General features: G+C 41.1%; 1 protein-coding gene across 1 annotated transcript in view; it reads right to left on the bottom strand.

Moving 5' to 3' along the window:
* Positions 1–23,535, bottom strand: part of myt1b (myelin transcription factor 1b) — a 107,605-nt gene extending 84,070 nt beyond the window's left edge. Inside the window, 1 exon segment of the mRNA XM_044211114.1 lies at positions 23,479–23,535. Within this exon segment, the coding sequence (XP_044067049.1) occupies positions 23,479–23,506 (28 nt within the window). The 5' untranslated portion in view covers positions 23,507–23,535.

Genomic DNA, 23,535 nt, shown 5'->3' with positions numbered 1-23,535 from the left:
ATCGACCGAGCCTCAAGGAATCAGTCCGACCTCCCGCTTATCAGGTTACATCCTGTCAGTCACGTGATCCAAGAAAGAAAAGGTCAGATGAGTGAAAGGAAACCTCGGACACTCGAATTGTTGGTGATTTTTTTTACAATTTCTTTTTAAATCACACCACTTGAAAAAAAAACATAATTGAGATGTTAGATGGTTTTCAAAGTAAAATATTTTAATGCTATAAATTCAGTGGTATTTAATAATTAACATTCAGTGGTGGTCAAATTTCACAATACAGTTGATTATAAAAATCCTAATTATTATGGCCTTTCTTTGCTTCCGTATACTTTTTTCTTTCTCCGGTCAGAAGAAACTCCATCGTTATTGTACATTCACACTCTGCAATAACTCTGACATTCTGCTTGACATTCAGGTAGCATAGCAACATGACAACATGCCCCTACAGCCTGGTATGAGAATATAGATGCTTTTTGAAAAGGTTGACAAGAGAGAGAGAGAGAGAGAGAGAGAGAGAGAGATGGAGGAGGAGGAGGAGGGGGAGGTGGGGTGGAGAGTGGAGTGAAGCCCTCCACAGATTTGCTTCTTCTCCTTTTCAACCCCACTCTAGAATCCCATTTGAAATTTAAAGTACCTTTTTTGTGTCTGAAAATACCTTTACACTAACTGCAATAAATACTGCCCAAAGGGAGAAGGCTTCAGTTCCCCATTCCTATTTGCATGATTCAACAGGGATGAGCAACTATAATGGAAGACACACATGCATACATACTGCATGTGTACACAGTTGGTACATAACAACATATATAAATTACATAGAGAATATTTTATACACAGTACATAAAAGTATATATCAATTATACATGTAAGTTTTTGTTACTGTACTATGTTTCTGTTTCTATACAAACTCAGTGTCCACTCTTGTATGCATTGTATTGATTCTGTATGCATAAGGAGAGAAATGCACAGTAAATTAATGCTTGAAAAATGATTTCTGATGTCAAATGTGGTGAAGACAGAGAGAGAGAGAAAACAGAGCACACATAAAACATGTAACACTGGTCAGATGGGTTATGTAAATGCAAATTTTTTTTCCAGCACAAAATTCAATTCATAATTCATGAAGATTAAGATGAATTTCATATGAGGCTGTGCCCCGCTCGATTGGCCCTTCTCCACTTTAGAAATGCTATCGCCCAAAGAGCTTCTCCTTTCTCGATGATTACAGGGATCCTGTCCCTCCTGACCAAATCAATACATCTCCTGATTTGATCCTGCCTGTTAGTCTCCATTTGCTGGGAGGAAAATCAGCTCAGAATAGAATTTCACTGTCTCCGACAACACTCAACCTCACTATTCACTTGTAAGGGTCGGTGAGAAGCTTGTCACAACTACTCTATTATTATTATTATTACTATTTCATTTTCAGTAGGTAGAGGGTATTTTACATATTCATTATAATTTTTGTAATGTATGTCACTGTTGCCATGTGACAATCCTGTAACTCTAATAACTCAAAAAAGAAAATACACCTGCTCAAGCTGAACACAGGGTAGTTGTTATTGGTTTCGGAAAAGTGGACATTTTGGAGATACAGTGTGTTCCCAAACTATATTTGTATGTTGAAAAGTTATCTACTACAATATATATTCTGTAAAAAAAACAGCAACTAATGAATGAATTCCCCCACGTTCTCATCAAGTCAGAAACACAGCTATCAAATGCCCTAAGTTGTGTTTACTAGTTGGCGCTGCAGAATAACACAGTGGTGGACAGTAACTAAGAACATGTACTCATGTATTGTACTTAAATACAAACTTGAGGTACTTGTAATTTACTTGAGTATTACATACAAATCATATGGTGAGCTTATAACATATTTTGTATTGTTATAGATTATAATACCCAGCAGTATATAAAGTAGTTCAAACTAGCTCCACCAGTAAAATGCTGTTTACACATTATTGCATCAGAAGTAATAATCCAGTAATATAATATATAATGGTATAACACTCACAAGGGCCACTTTTCTGCATTATCAGTACTTTTACTAATGTTACGTACTTTTACTTAAAGGGGAACTCCAACAGTGTTACACATCAAAGTGTGTACAGTGTGGCATTGCTACTTTTACATTTTAAGTAAAGGATCTGAATACTTCCTCCGTCACTGACTTACTTTAAACTGTTACAGTTTTCCTCAGTTGCTGTGGCACAATCATCAAATGAAAGACACTACATTATATGCATTTCATGTTGTTTTCACACTGAATTTAAATGTACAAATATCTTCAGTTAACACAGTGATGCAGTCTAGTCCTGGTGATACAAATAGATTACACCGCTTCTCTCTTTAAATGTATAACTCTCACATGTGTCAATCAACACGCTCATTGTGTAAATCCTCAAATGTCACAACCTTTCAAGCATAAAAGACTTGTCAGCATGTGAATCTTAAGTAAAATTCAATTAGTGCAAATGATCACATGTTGTCAACTTCAGTGCAACGCATGTATCATATTTACGCAGGGGGTTACACTGACATTGATGCCACAGTTACTGAATATGGACCAGACAGCCCGCTCACACAGAGGGGAAGATGTGAAAGTTTACTGACAACATCCTGCCTGTGAGAACATCACAAGGGGGTGGTTGTGTATTGTGGGGGGGGGGGGGGGCTTTCTATAGGCGACATAGGCGGCCGCATAGGGCGTGACCCAGAGGGGGGTGCCAAAATTGTGCCCAGAAAAAAACAGTGATTTTTTATCATTTTTTATTAGCTCTTGTTCTTGTTTGTAATAAATAAACGTGCAGTACTTTTACCGTAGAACTGTTATGAAGTTTTGATTGTAATGTCTGAAATTTTAAAAAAAAAGTTTTGATTCCCCCCAAAAATCTTTCTTTTTTTTGGGGGGGGGGGGGTGTCTCTAGGAGACGCTTGCCTAGGGCACCGAATGTGCTAGGGCCAGCCCTTGTAATTGTAAGGGAAAATATTAGATATGAAATAGACAAATGATGTGGCCAGACAGGGACATTTCTAAAACAGTCCCTAACTGACATGAAATTGTTGTATGGAGACATTTGTCATCACTGTACACTGTTATGACAGCTTTATTTTTCTGTCTGAGGTGCCTGATGTGATTCGACAGTGAGAACCTGGGAATGTTGACTTTTTCTTTTTGTTTTGTTGAAGGAGTTTTGGCGGAGACAATTCAGTTGGTTGTAGAGGCTTTTTGATTATGCTAGTAGGTGACAAATGAAATACAAAAACACAACTTCATTTTCTTCTGTCATACTTACACTGTTGTTTAGACATTTGACTCAAGCAATGATAAAGCGACGTGTCATTTTGGTGGCAGTGACGGTTTATTATTGACATATTAGTTAAATGTTTTGAGAGTCTGACGTTCTTTTGCAGCACAAATAAAGTGTTCTCCTGCACAGTATAAAATGATGTGGTGAATACCCTTAAAGTTTTGAGAACTGTGATAGTGTTTCAGAAAATATGCTCAAGCAACTGCAGAACAACAAACAGAAGTGTTTTCTGATCCAACACCTTTATCAGAATCAGAATAGAAATACTTTATTGATCCCTTTTGTTACAGCAGCTCACTGTCACGTCAGTGCACACAGGAATAGAAATACTAAGCAAAAAATATAATACACTATAATAAAGGTAAGATAAATTAAGTACCAAGTGGGTATAAGTATAAAATTAAAATAAGTGTAAAGTACAGAGTGGATTACCGGTTGATGATGTGTGTACGGTATAATAATACAATGTAATAATATATCAACAGGAACAGCCATCACAGTTTTAAAAAACACAACTGTTTTATGATGTAACAATGCTATGGTTAAGGTTTGGTTAGGTTTAGGGAAACATCGTAGTTTGGGTTGAAATTACTACGTCCGTAAGGTTAGGGGACTTTCATGGTTATCATAATAACCACTTGGTTAAGGGTTCATGGTTAAAATAAACCCACGTTGACTGTCGGTAGGAAACAGGAAATGAACAGCGGCCTCCTGTGTCCGATGTTTTGTCGACCCATCCTTTGCTGACTTTGTGGCTGTATAATATTGTTACCTGATTTCTTCTACTGCTTTCAGTCAGAAATCCTACAGCCACTAGAGGGCTTTGTTACTTGAACGTAGACAAATGTTGTTTTGGGGCTTTTGCTGAAGTGACAGATGCTCTTGATTTTCTCGTGAGGACAGTTTCACAAAACAATGTTTTTTTTTCAGACTTTTCTTGAATTTTTGCTTCTTTCTTGTGAAATACTGGATATTTTCTCCAAAATGATTGGGAACCACTGGCTTAAGCAATAGAGAAAAACTGCAATAATCTTGCAGAATCACAAAGTCAATTTCTTCATTACAGCTGAACAGCTTGTGACACATTTGCTGTAAGCTAATGTGCATGTTTTATTCCGTTAACAGGCTTACTGTACTTACACTGTAACATGATGGATTTATACAAAGATCTTGACACAGATCATAGATATGGATGACGTAAAGAGATCATTTGACAATGACAAAGACACACCACCCGTTCCTCTTTACAAACCTGACTTGGACCTACATGTTGACTGTAAACCCATTAATGGCTTTCCCATCAAACTTTAAGATGAAAAAAATGAAAAAAAGCAAAAAGGCCATAAAAAGTGCCTCATCTTCCCAGAAAGGAACAGCAGGCCACTCCAGACTTTATCACTGACTCCATGATGCAATTAGCCATCACGGTGGTGCAGCTGTGGTTCTGCTGATTGTATTAGAGAATCAGTGATGTCTTTCTGGACAAAACCCCAGAGATTGAGAGAGGGACGCTCACACAGCCCTAAAACACAATAAAGACAAGTGGCAAAACCCACAACTCTCTGTGGGTCTGCTCTTGTTAGGGCTGGCCCTGAAAAATGAGAAGCAAAGTTTTTTTGTTGTTGTGGGTAGTTTTTTTTTTTCTTGCTGTGGTTTTACGGCCCAGGGGTCGTTATCTCTCAAACACAGGGACAAACCAAGAGTCGACGTCAAACAAAGCAGATACGCAAGCACCGGCGCACTCGCAAAACTTCCAGAAGGACGCAGGGGATTGCTGTGAGGAAGCCCCCCGGGGGTGAAGTGACTTTTGACATGAACAGCAACATATCATACCCCTGAACACACACACACACAGACACACACAGATCGAGCGTCACAATCACTATCCTCACCCAACCCTGGGGGACACAGAAAGAGAGGCAGGCAGGGGAGATAAGCGCCCCAGCCTTTACCCCCCACCACCATCTTTCTCCTCTTCATTCAATTCGGAACCCACCCACCCCTCCACTTCCCCTTGTTCCTTGTATGCCTGTCCTGTGTAGAGGGCCTCTGCCAAGTAGAGTGTGTGTGTGCTATCTGATCCATCTGTGGCAGTGACACAAACACACACACACACACACACACACACAGAGGTAAAAGCCATTTTGGCCCCTGAAAGCCACTCCATCCAGGGACAACAGACCCCCCTCAGTGAGGCCATGGCCAAAGTTTACAACAATAGGGTTAGAGTAATTAGAAAGGCACTTCCCTTCTGGAAGAAATGCTGGGAAGAGAAGTGAGCAGAGAGTAAGACAGAGGAGGAGATGGGGGGGTAGATAGATAGAAAGAATCTGAAGCAGAGAAAGAGAAAAAGAAAGAAAGAAAGAGAGAGAGAAGACGCCCCCAGAGTAAAGCTATAACCCTATCTATTCACTGCAGAGGTTGTAAAGATGGAGGAACAATCAAGGTGGAAATACAATGAAAAGATGGCTGGAGGGCAGGGAGAGATCACTCCGCGGTCATGACATGTGAGAGGAAAGGTTTACTGCTATGCAGCAGTAAGGCATTAGAATATTAGATCTGAGTGAGAGCTGATGAGGCTCGACAATGGGCCTCATCCATCAGTGCTCCCTGACAATGGAAGATGCTGCTGAAAAAAAATCTAATTTGACAGCGTCTTCAAATTTCACTTGAAACTGCACGTGCTAAATTGTAAACATGTTTTTGGACGCACTGGCTTTTGCTTTGCCAATTATCCAAAAGTGTGTCTTTGACTATAGTGTATTTCAAATCCACCTCCAGCCCAATTAGTTTTCTCTCAATGTGACCAGTAGCCCAAGATCAGATCTAATTACAGAAGTCAATCTCAGTGCTATCAGCAGGATGAGGCTCAGATTAGGGCCGGACCATATGGCTTGTTGGGGCAACTGTGGCTTATACATAGCACTGTGTGGAAGTTAAACGCATACACACACACACACACACACACTTACAGGAACTTTGGCTTACCCATACCACATGAGGAGAACAGAGTTAACCCATGCCGTCAGTCCAATATGTCCATGCGATGATGCCATCAGGAGGCATTTTAAATTGACATACTTTTAAGTTAGAGTTTATGTTCACACGAAGAGGTCAAAGACGAGTCGTTTAATGGGTTAAATATGAATAATCCTAAAAACATCATTTGGCATTTGACAAAGATCTTCTTCCATTATGTAAGTTTAAGTCACTTTCAGAAAATGCTCCTTTTTATGTAAATGCGATGGACATTAAACATGTCGGTCTCGTGTCTGAATAAGCACCTGAGTCACGATCTTACTAGGTCAAACCTGTAACATTTCCACATCACGTCCAACATGGCACACGTCTGAACTGAATGCCGTCAGATTAACGTAAAGACTGCAGCAGCACAAGTTTTAATACAGAGGGAGATTTCAAATACACGTCCTGTTAGCCTTATAAAAGCTGCTATAATCTATTTTTTATATTAACATCATATTTCTACATGTTTCTGCTTAACGTGTGTATAAGCTACAGTTTGCAAGCGCATTCGCCATAACAACTTTATAAGGTGATAATAATATGTCAATGTTGTTTACAGCTTGTTGCACTGCTCCCAAGTGGCTGAAAATGATCATGTTTGGTTAAAGGAAAATCAAATCACATTAATAAATAACAAATAAATGTGAATTGACTCATTCAAAGTTGTTGAAGAGATTCTTCTCATGTCAGAGCAGTGTTTGAAAAAAAAACAAACAGACCAGCTGTCTGCCTCCTTATACATGTATTTTCAGTTTTTTGGAATTAAATGAGGATCCCAACTTAAAGGCGCCCTGTGGAAATTTCTTGTAAACTTCTGTTTACATTCAGTGTCTCTCACCAAAACATGCAAAATGCATTTCCTCCCCCAAAAAACATTTGCAAAGCCAACTTATTAAAAATTGAATTAAATCCTGCATTGTTTACATCTGTGTTTGCTTACTAACAGTCTTCTTCACTGCCTTTGTTGGTGCATTGCTTGGCTTCTTTGTGTGTTACCACCACCAACTGCTGATCAGCGGGAATAGTGGGAATCCAACATTAGTAATGTGAATCATCATAATTATAACAGATAGCTGAAGCTAGCAATGTTGTGTATTCCATGTCTGAAAAGAAAGAGGATCCAACACCTCGAAAATCGACAATCAGCTGCTACATCAGGATTTAGGTGTCACTAAGGCCTGTGAGTCTAGACGGCCTTGAAAGTGTCTTACCGGATGTTTTTCTCCCTGCAGGTTCAAGTTGTTGTTGATTGTGTTTACACTTGCACTAGTACAGAACAAGAGTTTACTCATTTCAAACCACAACTGATAAACCATCTCCTTTGGCAAAAAGATATGGCAAGGCAGGAATATTGTTTGCAGCAAACGTTAGTGGCATAAATAATGAGTGAACCCTGGCTATGCCTGTTTGGCCCTGCAGTTACAACAAGGCTAATTAGACCTTAAGGGAGAAAATCACATTTTGAGAAGAAAATGAATAATCCCGCACTAATACAATGCAGTGATAACAGAGGGGGGAAAACTAGAGTGAAATGATCAAAACAACAAAAGACTGATGCAACAGCGGCTGAAGCACTTCAGAGAGAAAAAAAAACAAAAGAATCCAGTTATTTACAGTAAAGTCCTCTTCATTTGCTAGATGTGTTATTGACGGGCAGCGTTTACGTCAAAGAAAGAACAGATGCAAAGAGAAGCAGATGCAGAGAGACAAGATGACAAGATGAGGGAATCCAGATCAACAATGGGAGAGGGGTTACTGACTCCAAGACACACACACACACACACACACACACACACACACACACACACACACAAACACACACACAGAGTCCCATTAATAATGTCTTTAAGGCCTGGAAGAGAAATACTAAATCATGCTGTGGACTACTGGTGACAGCAAAAAGTGACTCAAACACAAGCAGGCACATTGGTAACAACTGTCACACAACTTATGCAAACAAATTTACTTGTTCACATTAGTAATTACGAATCACTTTGCTGATTCAAATAGTTTTGTGCAGTTCAGTTCAAAGATTCATAGTCACTGACATATGTAGTTCTTTCACTTTTTTTCTAAGCTAAGAGATTGCATCACCATTCTAATGCACTTTAGTACACACAACAGTAAGTGAACTCATTGCCGTTCAAATACACTTCAGTACGTACAACAGCAACGGCGTGTCTGCACTAGAGGCGTTTCAGGCGCATATTTCAGTCGTCCATCTCACAAATGTCTGACGGAACAGATGCACTTTTATTTTAATCAATCTAGCTGGAGCGACTTGCATTTCACTCCTGCTATACGTTCGTAAACACAGCCCGAAGCGTAACTACAGTAATTGTGTGCGTGTGTGTGTGAGCGCATCACCAATCAAATGCAGTTCATTACGTACAACAGTGAGTGAATGCGTTACCGTTCATACTGCCGTGCCGTTCAGCTCTGATTCTGTCTGTCTTCAGTTCAGTAGTACGTTCAGTCTCTTGCTGGTTCAAGCTGTTCCGTTCAGTACAAAAGGCCAATACAAGCACTGCTTATAATGTAAGGTTTATAGCTCAGCAGCCAACTCTTTGCGACAGAATGATCACATCCTGATAGTTTCTGTGGCTTTTGCAGTCTTTTAATAGGCTTTTAACAAGAAGTAACATACTGTGTATCACGGCCCGAGCTGACAACGGCGCTCTGTGTGAGGAGCTCCACTGCTGAAAGCTACTGATTCTCTCTGCGACAATGGTGATTTAGTGTGTTCAGTTCAGTTGGAAGATTCTGCGTTAAAGATTCGTTTGTACATGTACTGAACACCTCTAGTTCACACGAGTGTTTGTATGTTAGAAGGCTCTTGAGACATGAGATCAGTTTGGAGTGGACGCCAAGGCAACGCACCACTGTCACAATGAGAGCCTCGGGTCTGGATGCGCGCACACACAAATTTAAATGGATAAACAGTGCCACATATCTTGCACAGATTAACATGTAAACAAATGCATGCAACACAAACAAATGAACAAAAAGAAACCAAATAAGACCCTCAAAATGCTTCTGTAGGTTTGAAAACATGATCCAAGTTGGTTTATTTGGCTTATTGAGGCCTCTATGCATAAAGCCTGTTGCCTGGGCCCAGACCCTTGAATCTGCCCACTCCACCAAGGTTGACAGTTCTGTCTGATATCAGGCAATAAAGCCTTGTGCTCTAAGCCTTTTCGATATATGTGATAATAGGATTCATTGCTCTTCCCCTCCCCTTTCCCTTTTTGTCTTCTATCCCTCCCTCCTCCTGTCCTGCACGCCATCCATTTGAAAAGGAAGGCACCGCATTTAAATTACGCAGGCAGTTTACTGTAAGAGTCCACCAGGGAAATCGAAGGAGAGACAGAAAGAGAAAAGGGAAGGAGGAGGGGAGCAGGGCGGGGGGTGTAAAACAGAGTTATGGGAAATAGCATAGAATGAAAGGCAAAGTACGGAGAAAGATGGGGAAGATAGAGACGGGATGGTGGGAAGACGTGGAGTGGGCGAATGAGGGAGAGAGTGAGTGAGTGAGTGACATAGAGTAATAATGGAGGGAGTCAAGAGAAAATGAAGTGAGGGAAAGAAGGGCAAAGGGTCAAGGAAAGAATACAAATTTGAATTAAGAGGTGAGAGAGAGAGAGAGAGAGAGAGAGAGAGAGAGAGAGAGAGAGAGAGAGAGGTGTATAAACAGAGGCCAGGAAGTGAAAGTGAGTTCACTGTCTATCCTCTGTCCTTGATCTGTGTTTTGTAGTTCAAGATGGAGAGTCCATTTGCCAACAGTCTCTCTCTCTCTCTCTGTCTCTCTGTCTCTCTGTCTCTCTCTGTCTCTCTCTCTCTCTCTCTCTCTCTCGCTTCTTCTCTCTGTCCATTTTCTCTCTCATGTTGTTTCTGTTGACCACGCTGACCACTCTCCTCCTCTCCACTGATGGATGACAAACAAGCCCAGGCAATCCCAGAATGCTCTATGTCATGCCCACAGCGGAGAACTAGTGCCTTTGGCTATTTACATGCAAATGGAGCCACCCCCTCCCCCGTCCCCCCCACACACACACACACACACACACACACACAAACACTTACACACACCTTCTGTCACCCCCCTCTCTCTCATTCATTTTGTCCTGCATCGTGTTCACTTTATTTCAGAAGTGTACTTACTGGAGTGTGTGTGTGTGTGTGTGTGTATGTGCGTGTGTGTGTGTGTGTGTGTGTGTGAATGTGTGTGTGCGTGTGTGTGTGTACGTGCGTGTGTGTGTGTGTATGTGTGTGTGTGTGTGTGTGTGTGTGTGGGGGGGAGTATTAAGACTACAGCAACATATTATACTGCAAAATACTGGATGATGAAACAACCCACAGTGTGTAACAATGTGTATTATAATACTTAATACTTATAATACTGGATTTGGAAATTATTCAGACCCATGTGCTTTTTGCACACATTATTGTGTTATAGATTAAATTTTAAAATTTACTTTTTGGGCAATTAATTCTAAAGACTGCAACCCATAATGGCAAAACAATAATATGTTTTTGGAATTGCAAATTCTGTAGTCAAGTGGACTATAGACAGACCGAAAATAATCATTTTCTAACCATTTTAATCAAATTTCAAAAAGTATTTAGTCATTTAATAACATAAATTAACATAAACAACTGGCAACTGATTTCCTAAAATATTTTCTCCCACTGTGATTATGACGCAGCACCTCATCAGAGCTGATCAGAGTATCAGAGTACGCTTGGATCTGTTTGGATCCACTGGGGTATTAGATATACTGACACACAGACCGAGGCAGTAAAATGGGACCCTCCCCGACCCGATTACAGTATAGTTGGGACCCAGTCCAACTCGAGTCTTGTTCAAACCGAGAACAGGCCTGCCCTAAAAAAAAAATGCATGGAGCTGGTACTGGTGAGACATGAAATACAACACAGGAAGTCCAGTTTGAAGGTTTATCAGATGCCAGTACACTGCACAGTGGTTTATAATACTCTCATACAGGATTTTATAATTCTGGAAAGTCATCATGGTGACAATCGTTTTATCGTGAGGCAAACAGTAGAAATACACCATTCACGTTACAAAGTCTTTCCCCAGGAATGTGCACTTGCATGTATTTGAATGGCCCCCGCAGAGGCTTGCTGGATGACGTAGCGTTGCGACCCTGCGTTTTTTTTTTGCCAGATACCGCACTGTTTCACACAGGGCTGTTGTGTGTGTGAACGCAGCCTCGTCCCACAGCCACTGCAGCACTGGCTGTATGCTTCAGGTTGTTGTTGTGCTGAAAGTCTGCGGTCGTGTGCACTCTGGAGCACACGGTTTCTTCAAGGACCGCTCTGTATTTGGCTGCATTCATCCTTTGCTCAATTGTTGCTAGTCTGGCAGGTTGAGAAGCACCAACGTAGCCTGATGCTAACACCACCATGCTTCACTGTAGGGATGGTATTAGCCAGCTGATGAGAAATCTTTTTCGTTTTTTTTTGGGGGGGGGGGGTTTGGACTGGGTCTTGACTTTTAAGTGGTAAATAATATCCTCAAACCATCAGTATGTTGACATGTCATAATGAGGCTGTACTTAGGCACCGTTGTGTTTAAGTACAGCCTCACAGAGCCACTAGCACGGCTGTAGATTCTTTCTTTATCCATACAGCTAAAAACATTATGTGCATGTGTTTTTAAATAAGACAGCAGGGTTTGTTACTGTAGTCCTGACTGTGTTAGTGACAATATCTACCTGTCAAGATATACAGAAATTCCAACAGTGGATCATGGCTGTCGTAATCCATTACACTGGACTGGTATCAGTGCTGATACTGACTTTATTGAACAAATCAGCCAGATTCAATTCTGTTTCTTAGTCAAAGGTGTTACAAAACTCTAATAATAACATTTTGCTGGCACTTTATTTTAATTCCCATATTTAGCATTTATAAGAAGTATATAAACTCTTGAAATGGTAACTTATAACACACTATAATGTAGTTGTAAGAGGATATAAGAACATTTCTAAGTGTTAATTAACTATGACGCCTCCTGTAAGTATCTGAACTCTTCAGAATTTATATGAATATGAGATATTACTAAAACTATTTATTTATTTATAAATGCTTCTTCTTCACTCTCCATGACAACAGAGCAAACCCCATCTGCTGATGAAGGCCATGAGATGCGGCTGAAAGCACTGGGAGAGATTTAAGTAAGTGGACCTTGAGTTAATAATCTTTTGTCAAACTACTATTTCCGAGGTCAAGAATGAACCCTCATGCTCAACATGTCTTCATGAGTTTTGAACTCATTTATAAACAGTTTTAATAGGACTGATTTACATTTATATATTTTGATATTCGTTACAGCTTTGTTATACTGTTATCAGTCATTCATAAAGTGGTAATACACCAGTTATGGATGTTTCAAAGGAGAAGTTATAATTGTTGACAAATACATTAATAAACACATAAAAATGTTCTTCTAGCTTCTTACAACTACATTATAGTGTGTTATAAAACATTTAAGTGTTTATATACTGCTTATAAATGCTAAATAGAGGTTGTTAAAGTAAAGATTTCACCCAGAAGGTGGAGAAAAAGTGGAACTGGCGCACCCCCCTTGTGTCCAACACTGGTTTAAGTGCAAGCAAGCCAGAGGAAGGAGGAAGGTAGAAAGCTGCATTAATGGAAATCATAAATGATTCACACACAGGTGTGCATTTCTCCTCCAACAGTCCAGCCTTGGCCTCATAAAAGATACACTCAGCAGTTAAGTGAGTGAGCGGGTGTACAGTAAGTGTGTGTACAGCCTTCTTCGACATCTTTCCCTTAACATGCTCTGCACTGGAATTACTTATTACTTCTGTCAACTTGTGTACACTGTAATGTTACTGTGGCATAAAGAGGGTGTCTATTTCTTGCCAGGCCTCCATAATTGCAGCAGATATACATTATATATCTTGTTTCCCTTTAGATCATCAGATTGATAATCGGTGTTCTCACCAACAGAACTCAGTCAGTAGTTAGAAATGAGTCGAGCATCTGAATCCCTTTTCAGCTGGCTCACCACACGGCTATGCCCTTTCTCCTTTATTTTTTATCTCATACACAGATGAGTGTCGTAGTAAATATAAAAAGTACCATGCTGTAAGATTTGCTGATGACAGTGTTATTATGTCTCTTCTCCGTCACTCAGATAATGCAAGACTGGTCCGTTAGATTGTTTTTAAATTTAAATGTATCAGAAACTTAAACAACTGTCATTCATGGAGAAGTCTTCATCCAGTGAAATCATCCACACCTAAACATATTATAAATAAATATATACTATAAATAAATAACGATTTAGTGCAAATATAGACATCATTTTGAAAAAGCCTCAGCAGCGTCTCTGCTGCCTACATAAATTAAAACTCCTAAACTCGATTATCAATATTGTTGTGGATACATTTTCTGTTGATTGACAAATCTATTGATTCATTAACTGTTTCAGAACTACATCCAAACTATTACTGGAAAACAGAGAAGAAGAGGCACATGTTTTGCAAAATATGTGCAATTTAAAGAAATTGTTCGAAATTTTGGGAAATACGCTTATTCGCTTTCTTGCCAAGAGTTAGTTGAGAAGATTGATACTACTCTCGTATCTGTCCATTGAATATGAAGCTACAGCCAGCAGACAGTTAGCGTAGCTTAGCATAAAGACTGGAAACAGGGGGAAACAGCTAGCCTGGCTCTGCCAATGTAGACATTCACATAACCCCATAAAACCACAATTTGTCGCTTTCACACTTTGCTTTTTGTACGGATTCAACAAATGGGATATAACGTGTTAATCAGGGAGCTTTAGAGGTGCTGGTAGGTGGATTTAGTTACCTTTGGACAGAGCCAGGCTAGCTGTTTCCACATGATTCCAGTTTTGTGCTAAACAAACCGGCTGCTGGCTATAGCTTCATATTTACTGTACAGATATGAGAGTGGTATCAGTATCAATCTTCTCATCTAACTCTGAACAAGAAAGCGAATAAGTGCATTTCCCAAAATGTCAAACTATTCCTTTAAAATTGCTGAAAAAATGAATGCAGATACAAAAACAAGTAGGCAAGAGGTTTTTCTTCACTTAGGACCTCTGTTGCTCCGTCCTTGCCTGCGTCTCCTCCTTCTCCTCCTTCCTTCAAACCATTACTGAGGCACAAACAGGCCATTATGCCAGACAGGCAGACATGATTCCTCTCTATTTCTCTCCCCCTCTCTCATACACACAGAGCACACTGCTTCCTCTCCCTGTGAATGAAAGAGGAAGTGCAGAGGAGACTGAAGTGTAAAGAGTCCTCTGTCTCCTCCGTCTCTCTCAGACAGGAGTGACACCACAGCCGACAACAACAACAACAACAACGACAGTGACAAGCGGTGCTGCCGAATTATTCATGAGGGCTGAAGAACGCAACCGCAAAGGAGCTCAGTGTCTACAAAACTCACTCACTCAGCAGCCTGTGTGTTTTCAAAGCCGTCCCGTTCATGAGTTACAACCCCAAACTTACACCCTCCAAGAAGAGATTTCCCTCTCAATGGCGCCCACCTGGTCTGAGAAAGGAAAGCGCCCAACTAAAGATTCAAGTATCAAAGTGCCTCTTCTCTAACTTGGTTGAAAAGTTTGCAGTTTGTCACAAGTGGCGCTCTGTTGCAAAACAAGACAACTTTGTGTGACACCTGAGCTCATACAAAGCGGCTGTTAAAACACTATGTGCTGGTGGGAGATACGTTCCACATCCATAATGAGGAGATAAACAAACTTTGTCTCAAGTCACTTTTGACTTTGGGAAAGTTTGAAAACAATACTTTTTCCCAGAAACAGCATTTCATAAAGAGAAGACTCTGCTCCCACAAAAACACCTATTATCTCTCATCTTTGAAAGGCAACTGAGAATCCCACTGAGAATATCGTAAAACTGCATTTAAATGACCTGTTATTGCTCTCATCATGCTTCAGTGGTTTATTTGTTTGTTGAAGAAAGGTTTCTGTGTTTTGCTGACAGGGCCTTAAAAAGCTACAGGCCTCAGTGCAGTCAGAAGTGCAGGCTCTTTGTTGCTGACATGTTAGGAAAATAAATTTGTATTGTTCTTTTTATCTCACAGCACGTTAATGTTAAGAAAGCTCATATCATGAACACCCTTCCACCCAAACTCTCTTCACTGTAAACTATCTAATGAAGGTTTAAAAAATCCCAAAAGAATCTTTAAAAAAATATAATCCTTATATAATTTCACTGCAAAACTACTGACATTCCCATCTGCCTCAGCAGAAACTAAGTGGTGAACATGATGAATATTATACGTACCTGCTAAACATCAGCATGATACTGATGTTAGCGTTAAGCTTAAAGCACCGCTGTGCCTAAGTAGGCAACAACCTCACAGAGCCGCTAGCATAGCTCTAGACTCTTTGTCATGTTATATATACGTAGATTTGCCTTTACTGTTACTGAGTTTCATCAGCTCAGCACTCAGTGTGACGATCTCGTCAAGATAAACTAAAGATACACCAGCACCCTGCATGATATTGGAATTTGTACTAAAAAGACTTTAGAGGATATCCACTTGATTTGCCTCACTCAGATTGCTGGAACCTCGTGTTAACTCTGGCTGAACTTGGAACAGTGGATTTTGTCCCCCATCTCTTATATTGGACTCACGTTAAGAAGAGATCTCTTAATGGCCAACATGGGCAGGAGGAACAATTACAGCGAGTATTGTATTAGGATAGACTTGAAAAAATTTGAACCTTTTCCATTAAGAGTGAGTTCAGAGCTCAAACTGAGCAAGATCCCCTGGATGGAAGCGCTGGGGTTCAGGGGCTGCATATCTCAGAGTCAAGGCCCTGCCACGGTGCACCATGCTGGGGGCACGACTCCCCTGAAGCTCCCTGGAGGCCCCACAGGGTTGGATCTGATGAATGTGGGTCACAGGGAGCTCCTTCTGTGTGTGTGTGTGTGTGTGTGTGTGTGTGTGTGTGTGTGTGTGTGTGTTTGTGTGTGTGTTTGAGACAGTCCACAGTCAGACAGCCTTTGGGGTAATAATGAGGAATAGACCTATTTCTCAAACTAGGCAGTGGAGCGTAAAGAGGACACATACAAACACATGAACACCCAAACACACACACAAGCACATGTGTAATAGTGTATAAAGACACATTCATACAAAAAAAGAGAAAACAGAATCTGAATTCTCAAATATAAAAATGATTTACACTTTGGGAAAGGAAGCCGTTCCTCTTCACAGATCACGCAGCAAACACAAAAACACAGAGTGGATCTACGATGCATATTGTGCAACACTAACAGTGCCCTGCTGAGCTGCTTGCAGCGCACTTCCACCGTGTTTGCTGTTACTACCATCCTGCCTCGCGGATCCCCGTGACTGAGCCCTGAATACTGCATGGCGTTCCTGACAGCACAGGGCCCTGTGGAACTAGCAGGCAAAGTGTGCGGGTTCCTCTGCAGGTCACTGTGCCACAGTGTCTCCGCTCTATATTTACTCTACATGAACCTGACTGTGAGTGTGCATCTTTGTGTGTGTGTGTGTGGGAGGATGGGTGGGCTGGGATGAGAAAAAGGTGAAAGAGCATTTATGTTTGTATGCAGGAAGGTGATGTTTGTGTGTATGAACGTGTGTATGCGCATATTTATGTGTTCATGTGAGAATCTAGACATTTGTGTGTGTTTGTGTGTGTATGGGGTGTGAAGGCGCACATGCATGGAGAGTGTTTGTGTTTGTGTGCACATGAAGGTGAACGTGTATCTATGTATGCATGCACTTATAGGTGTGTTTATTGTGTGTTTTATTAACCTGGGGATTCAAGTGTGTGTTTATGTGTTGGAGGTGAAATAATACTCTTTTCCTGGTAATGTCACATGTTTGCCTGCATGGACCAATGCTCAGACAGCATAGAGAATGTATTCAGTGTACCAGAAGAATCATGATGTCTCACACTGAGCAGGGGTGGGGGAAGGGTGTGTGGTGTGTGTGTGTGTGTGTGTGTGTGTGCGTACATGTGAGTGAGACAAAGATGACCAAACACTAGCTACAGACAATATGTGCGCCCCATTTCCCATTTCCATGTTGTTAAGGGGGCTGCAGCTCTTTCAGTGATAATAGCAGAGAATGCAGACAATGGCGAAGGTGATTCAATAAACAACCCAGATGTTTCATTCTGAAACAAAACACACACACACATTTACATGTACACACACACACACACACAATATAAGTGCACAATGAAAACCTTTGCAGAACTTGACATATGGCGCACACAATTTCCCTCTCAATTTCAGATCCAACTCCCACAGACGTCCCCACATGCCGGCAAATTGCCACACCTCCCCCTCCTCCCTCCCTCCCTCCCTCCTCCTGCTCCTCTTTCCTCATCTCCCCATCTCTTCATCCCTCCCTCCCAATTCACTGCTCTTTCTGAAAGTCATCTGCTCGCTAAGCAGTAAGCAACATCGCGGGCCGCTCGCAGAAATGAGAGTATACAAATGATTTGTGGCACAGGCGTCCCACTGGCGCCAGCCTAGATGGCTGTGAGGAGGAGGAGGGGGGGTCCAGGGTGGGGGGATAATGTCACTTTCACCTTGTGTTTCTCTAGCAGGCCCATGATGATCATTTTTCCCCATTTTCATCGCAAATTTGTTTCGGGTAAGGGCTAGCGAGGGAAGAGAGAGCAAGAGAGCATGAGGGAGAGATGTGGGTGAAAGCAAGTCCCCTATGCTTTGCTGAGTAGAAGCAGAGAGAGAGAGAGAGAGAGAGAGAGAGAGAGAGAGAGAGAGAGAGAGAGAGAGAGGGGGTAAACAGCAGAGATGGAGCAAAGAGGAGAGAGGTGGGGGCGCATCTGCACAGTGACCTTTTTCTGATCCAATCTCACTGATGAATCCTAATGAAGGATTTAATAAAATCACAGTTTACAATCTGTCTCTGCATCAAAGCGTGCAAACCAATTCAAAACACAGGCCCATCTACATTTCCAATATTGTTGCAAACCCATCAACCCCACCAAGCCCTTCCCTGAAAAATAAGTGAGCCGTGTTTGTGTGTGAGTGTGAGAGAGAGAGAAACAGAGAGATAGAAATTGGCCAGGCTGGAGAGTGAGCGGCTGGCACATTTGTTCCAGCTGTAGTCTAATGTCACAACTCGTCATATTCATTTGGCCTTCTAATGAGGCTAAAGTCAACAAGGTGCAGCATACATGAGTAGAATTGCTGCTGCAGCTCACCGCTAAATGAACAGAGAGAAGTAGTCGAGAGAGTAAAAGACACAAAGGACACGATACTGAGAGAGAGCATAACATGGGAAATCATTTCAAACTTGATCATGTACAAGTCTGCCATGAGTTCTCGCACACACACACACACTCTTCATACACATCGTCATAAGATTGCACTGACATTTCTCGGAAATCAAAAGGGCACAGATGTTACGCTGTCAGTAAGCTCTGGGTCTGCAGAGTAAACAAGACAGATGGATAGATCAATGCAACCGTTTGAATGTCTATAAGTTGATGCAGTGAAGTGAAGAGTTGAGGGCCGACACTGAAAAAACTGTGGACTCCAAACCTGTACAACTCAGTAAACACTTTGCAACAGGGACATCTGCTGGTGGGAACTTATAATAACAATACTCCATCACAGCCTTTAGCAGGGCCGCACTAGAGAACCAAACTAACAATTCTAACAAACGTGTAAAAAATACTCATAATTTAGCTGATGTAAAATAGGTTTGAACATTCCCCTATAAAAACATAGTCATAAAGTTCTCAGCAAAAAGAATTTAAAGGGGCACTCCAGTGATTTTACACATGAAGTTCACTTTTCTTGTCACAAGGAGTATCATACGGCCTGTGAAAACAGTTGTATAATGTCTTCTGTGCTTCTGGAGGAGCTTTCTCAAGTCTGAAAAAATAACCCTGATGATGTCATAGGGGTTATCTCGGTTTGGGCTTGACACAGTATAATTTTAAACAGAAAGCCGGCGTTTGGCGTGAAGGTGTGAGGTTTGACAGGAGTGGGCATTTTGTGGCAGAGAGGATATAATAAATGATGCTACTGAGTTGCATCGTGGGATCCTTCGTGTTCAGCTGCATACTAGATACTGAAAGTCGGGATATCTTGGCATCTGCTGCTTCGATTTTGACAATCCTTTTTTAAAGAGTAACTTATCCAGTCTAATACTAATACACTCTGTGCAGCAGTGATGTACCGTGGCACTATAGTACCACACTGTATCACAGCTGGGTATGGCCAACATTTAAAATAGACCATAGCTGACCACACCCGGCTCAACCCATTGAAGCCAGTGCAGCTATGTTTTTCCTCCTCTTAAATCTACATATCTCTTGTTAGTTCCCCAATTTGATGGGAGTGCAATACTAAATTGCTGGAGAAAGCCTTTAAAACAGAAAAGTAGGTTAATAAAATAAATCTAGAAGTAAAGGTAAAACTGCTTACGGTAAAGGAGGGCCTAAAACAAAACAAGTACAACTTGAAAAGCTAACACAGTTCAATAGTGTGTTTAAAAGTTATTTAAAACCAACAGACAGAAAAAAAGCTCCATCACCAAAAGCAAAATACACATGCATGATGATCGCATCTAAACTTCGTCTGTTGAATAATATTGTGCCAGGCTGGACTGCCCTCCCCGCAGCAGAAGTCCTTGGCAGTCCACGTTGAAGAAGACTGGGGCTTGAAATGTTATCATACATATCACTACTGTCAGCTCTAATGTACTTTTCAGCTGAGCTGTTTTTTTTAAAGTTCTTCATTAGCCAAACAGGCCCTCTCTTACATGGGAAACTAAACCTGCACCAGACCCTTTCCCTCCAGTCAAATTGTTTTTCCATTGCCCCCCCCCCTCGACAGACTCCCTGGTTTGGTTGAAGAGGAACTCACAACACCACCCTGCTGCCCCAACCAGAGCCCCCCTGCTACATCTGCACAGTGTGTTAATGAATAACATAACTCCATCTGCACTGTATCCACAAAAATAGGATCTAAGCCGCACTACCAATACCACGTCATAGATCAGTGGTATCTCTGAGGAATAGGTGCATTGATTGGATATGAGATCTAATGTCTGACTGCTGCCTGCATCTGAACAGCTGTAATTTCTCTCTGATTAGACTTCAGATGGCAATTACTTTCTGTATCGACAACACATGTTAATGAGGCTGTTTGTGCCAGAATCCCAATCTACACGAACTGCACAGTGAGCATGTATGGTTTAATACGGATGTTTAGGTGTGGGGTATGCGCTGAATATTTGCTAATTCTGTGTGTGTGTGTGTGTTGTGTGCGTGTTTGTCTCCAGAAGGCCCAAGTTGATCAGTGCGGAGCGACAGCTGTGCTACAAATCAGAGTCCATTTACTGGTGACAGAGTCATTAAAGCCTGCTCATCTCATAAAACACAATGCACATGGTCAAATACCATTCACTCCGTTCACGCTCATAACTCAGTCTACTGGGCGCACACACACAGTCACACTCGCTAACACACACAGAGGGGTACATGCAAACACACACTCACAGATGCACATACAAACACACAATCTCTCGCAAAGCTAAACCGAGTGTGTCAATTGGAATGACTATAGGGGGCAGTTTCCTATATGTGTGTGTGTGTGTGTGAATGTGTGTGTTGTTTGTGAATCCATAATAAGCAGGGTGATAACAACACAGAGGTAAAGATGGATATTTGCTAAAAGCACTGCAGCAGTAAACACAATCACACTCTGCCTAAGAGTTGTTTTACGATAAGTGCACACCACAGAACACATACTATATCCTCTCGTCTTCTTCTCTCCCTCGGTATAGCACGAATACACAAAATATACAAAATACATGTAGATTCATGCAAATATACTGCATGGATAAAATACATATACATAAACTCTTGGTTTTTCCTTTCATACACACCCCTCTGCTACATTTCTTCACAGCCACACAATGATTTCTCCTGCAACTGCCGGACAACCTCTCTCCTCTGTTTAACGGTCTTGCACAGACTTCATCTATGAAAACACCATAGCGTTGTAAAGACGCTGAAATATATAATACAATGTATAATATAATTGAAGAAGCAGAAATAGAATCCATATCAACTCAATGCAATGTAAAATATATTTATACCATTGCTGAATACAGAATTAATGAATTACTTAATATTTGATTGCTTCTACAAAGGCAACATTAAAGAAATTAAGGAAAAAAAAGTTTTCACACTCAAACACTGAGGACTGAGTTCCACCTGGTGTTGAAGGAGAGCGAGGGTCAGCCTTCCCCTTCACAGATTTATACAGCGCTCTCTGAGGATTAATGTGCCATAGGCAGGCACTGGGGTGTAAAATACCACTAACCTCAATCTGATCTGGGGTCAGCTGCTGGACACCCAGAAGGTCATCACGTGTGCAGCACCTGTGCTCAGTCAGTGCAGCAGTATGGAGAGATGTTTATGTCCAATGTGTGTTTCGTGATCCACAAATAAAAATAACATTTTAAAATGCGTGTGACTATTTGGGAATAAATTTGAGTATTCATATCCACAAACAAAAACCAGCAGAAGTATTTTACAAATAAATACAACCCAACTTAAATAAATGTCCGTATTGTACATATCTATTCCAAACTTCAGGTTCATTAATCTAATAACATTTGCTTTTGAAATGCTTCCTGAGGACACATGTGGATTGGGTTACATTTGAGGGGTTTTTTTTTACCCTTTTCACGTCCTCCTATCCACAAATGCATGTTGCATTTAGGTGCTGATGGACAATTGGGACGTCTGGCTATTCATTCATATGGAATTTCCGTGTGGGAAAGTATTTTTTCTTGAAAACATACACTAGCTTATCAGCATCTATCACATATAGAACACCGACATTTATTCCGGTTTGGTTGTGTTTGTTTGTGAATAGGAAAATCCATCTGTGAACACCGTCATTTATTCACACATTCTCGTTGCCATCCACGTTTTTAAAGGCCCGGTCACACCAGCATCTAAAACAGCGAAATTTCACTGGAAAATCAATTCACTTCAATGGAATTGCCATGACTATTAGATTCACTCGCGGGGCAAGGTTAATCCACACACATTTTTGACCTTGAGTTCAACTTTGCTGAAATTTGAAATGAGAATGCACGCCATTGACCGATAGCAAGTCATCTTCTTGACATTGCTGACTTTTGTGGGAACGCAGAGCTGAAGAGTCCAAAATGGAGGAAATTATTGTGGCTTATTAGTTACACCATCCACTTTTATTTAACCCTCCTCTGTCGGAGAATAAACTGCTCCACAAAAGATGCATGGTTTGAAGAGAGTTATGAGACAAGAGTCGATGGTATACGTCGAATAAACTGTGTGAACAATAGCGAGAGCTTATTTTTCCCCCTCCAGTAACTCTTTATTGAATGAAATGATGTACAGCCCTGAGAACAATCCTGTAAACAGCCCGGTGGAGAGAAAATAGAAAGAAGCTCGGGGAGCTTACGTGACTGACTAGACTGTTCCCGGCGGCTACCGTGTTAGCAGTTAGCTCGCCAGCTACAGCAGTTCACCAACTAGCTGAGTGAGTAGTCACTATGTCAGCAAGCTTCTAGGACCAAATATTTCGCAAAGACATGCAGGTGAATTTCACTGTGCCACCTTGAGGTGTGGCCGGGCCTTGAATCTTGTTTTTATTTGTGGATCATGAAACACGTATTTGGCACTACCATTGACTCTAATTCCTCTCCATACATACATTGAGACTACTGTATGTGAGTTCATATACAGTACATACAGACGCAGCCTTTATTGAAGTATAAATCTTGAAAGCACGCAACAGTGAATTAGTGTGCACTCTCAGAAAATTGGTCTTTTTCTGGTAAATAAGTTGATTTACAGGCAGTTTTCTGTTACCGTAAAGCTCATTACACTTTCTAGTGTATTTATGCCAGGTGACTAATCTGTACATTGTAGTTTGACAATAAAACAGCACTGCATAAAGGTCAGAAGCAAAGAAGAGGGAAGCGTAAACCTCGTATGATCACATGCAATTCACATTTGGAAAGTGCACAAACACACAAGCCCTCAAACGCGCACACTCAGACTTCCTCACAGTCTTACCTTTCTCAGAGAATTCACAATCCTTCATGGCCTGGCCACAGTCAGAGTGTGTGAGCA

The sequence above is a fragment of the Siniperca chuatsi genome, linkage group LG10 (genome assembly GCF_020085105.1).
Source record: "Siniperca chuatsi isolate FFG_IHB_CAS linkage group LG10, ASM2008510v1, whole genome shotgun sequence".
In the NCBI taxonomy this organism is placed as follows: domain Eukaryota; kingdom Metazoa; phylum Chordata; class Actinopteri; order Centrarchiformes; family Sinipercidae; genus Siniperca; species Siniperca chuatsi.
The sequence above is the reverse complement of the archived record's forward strand: the minus strand, read 5'-3'. Positions and strand labels throughout refer to the sequence as shown.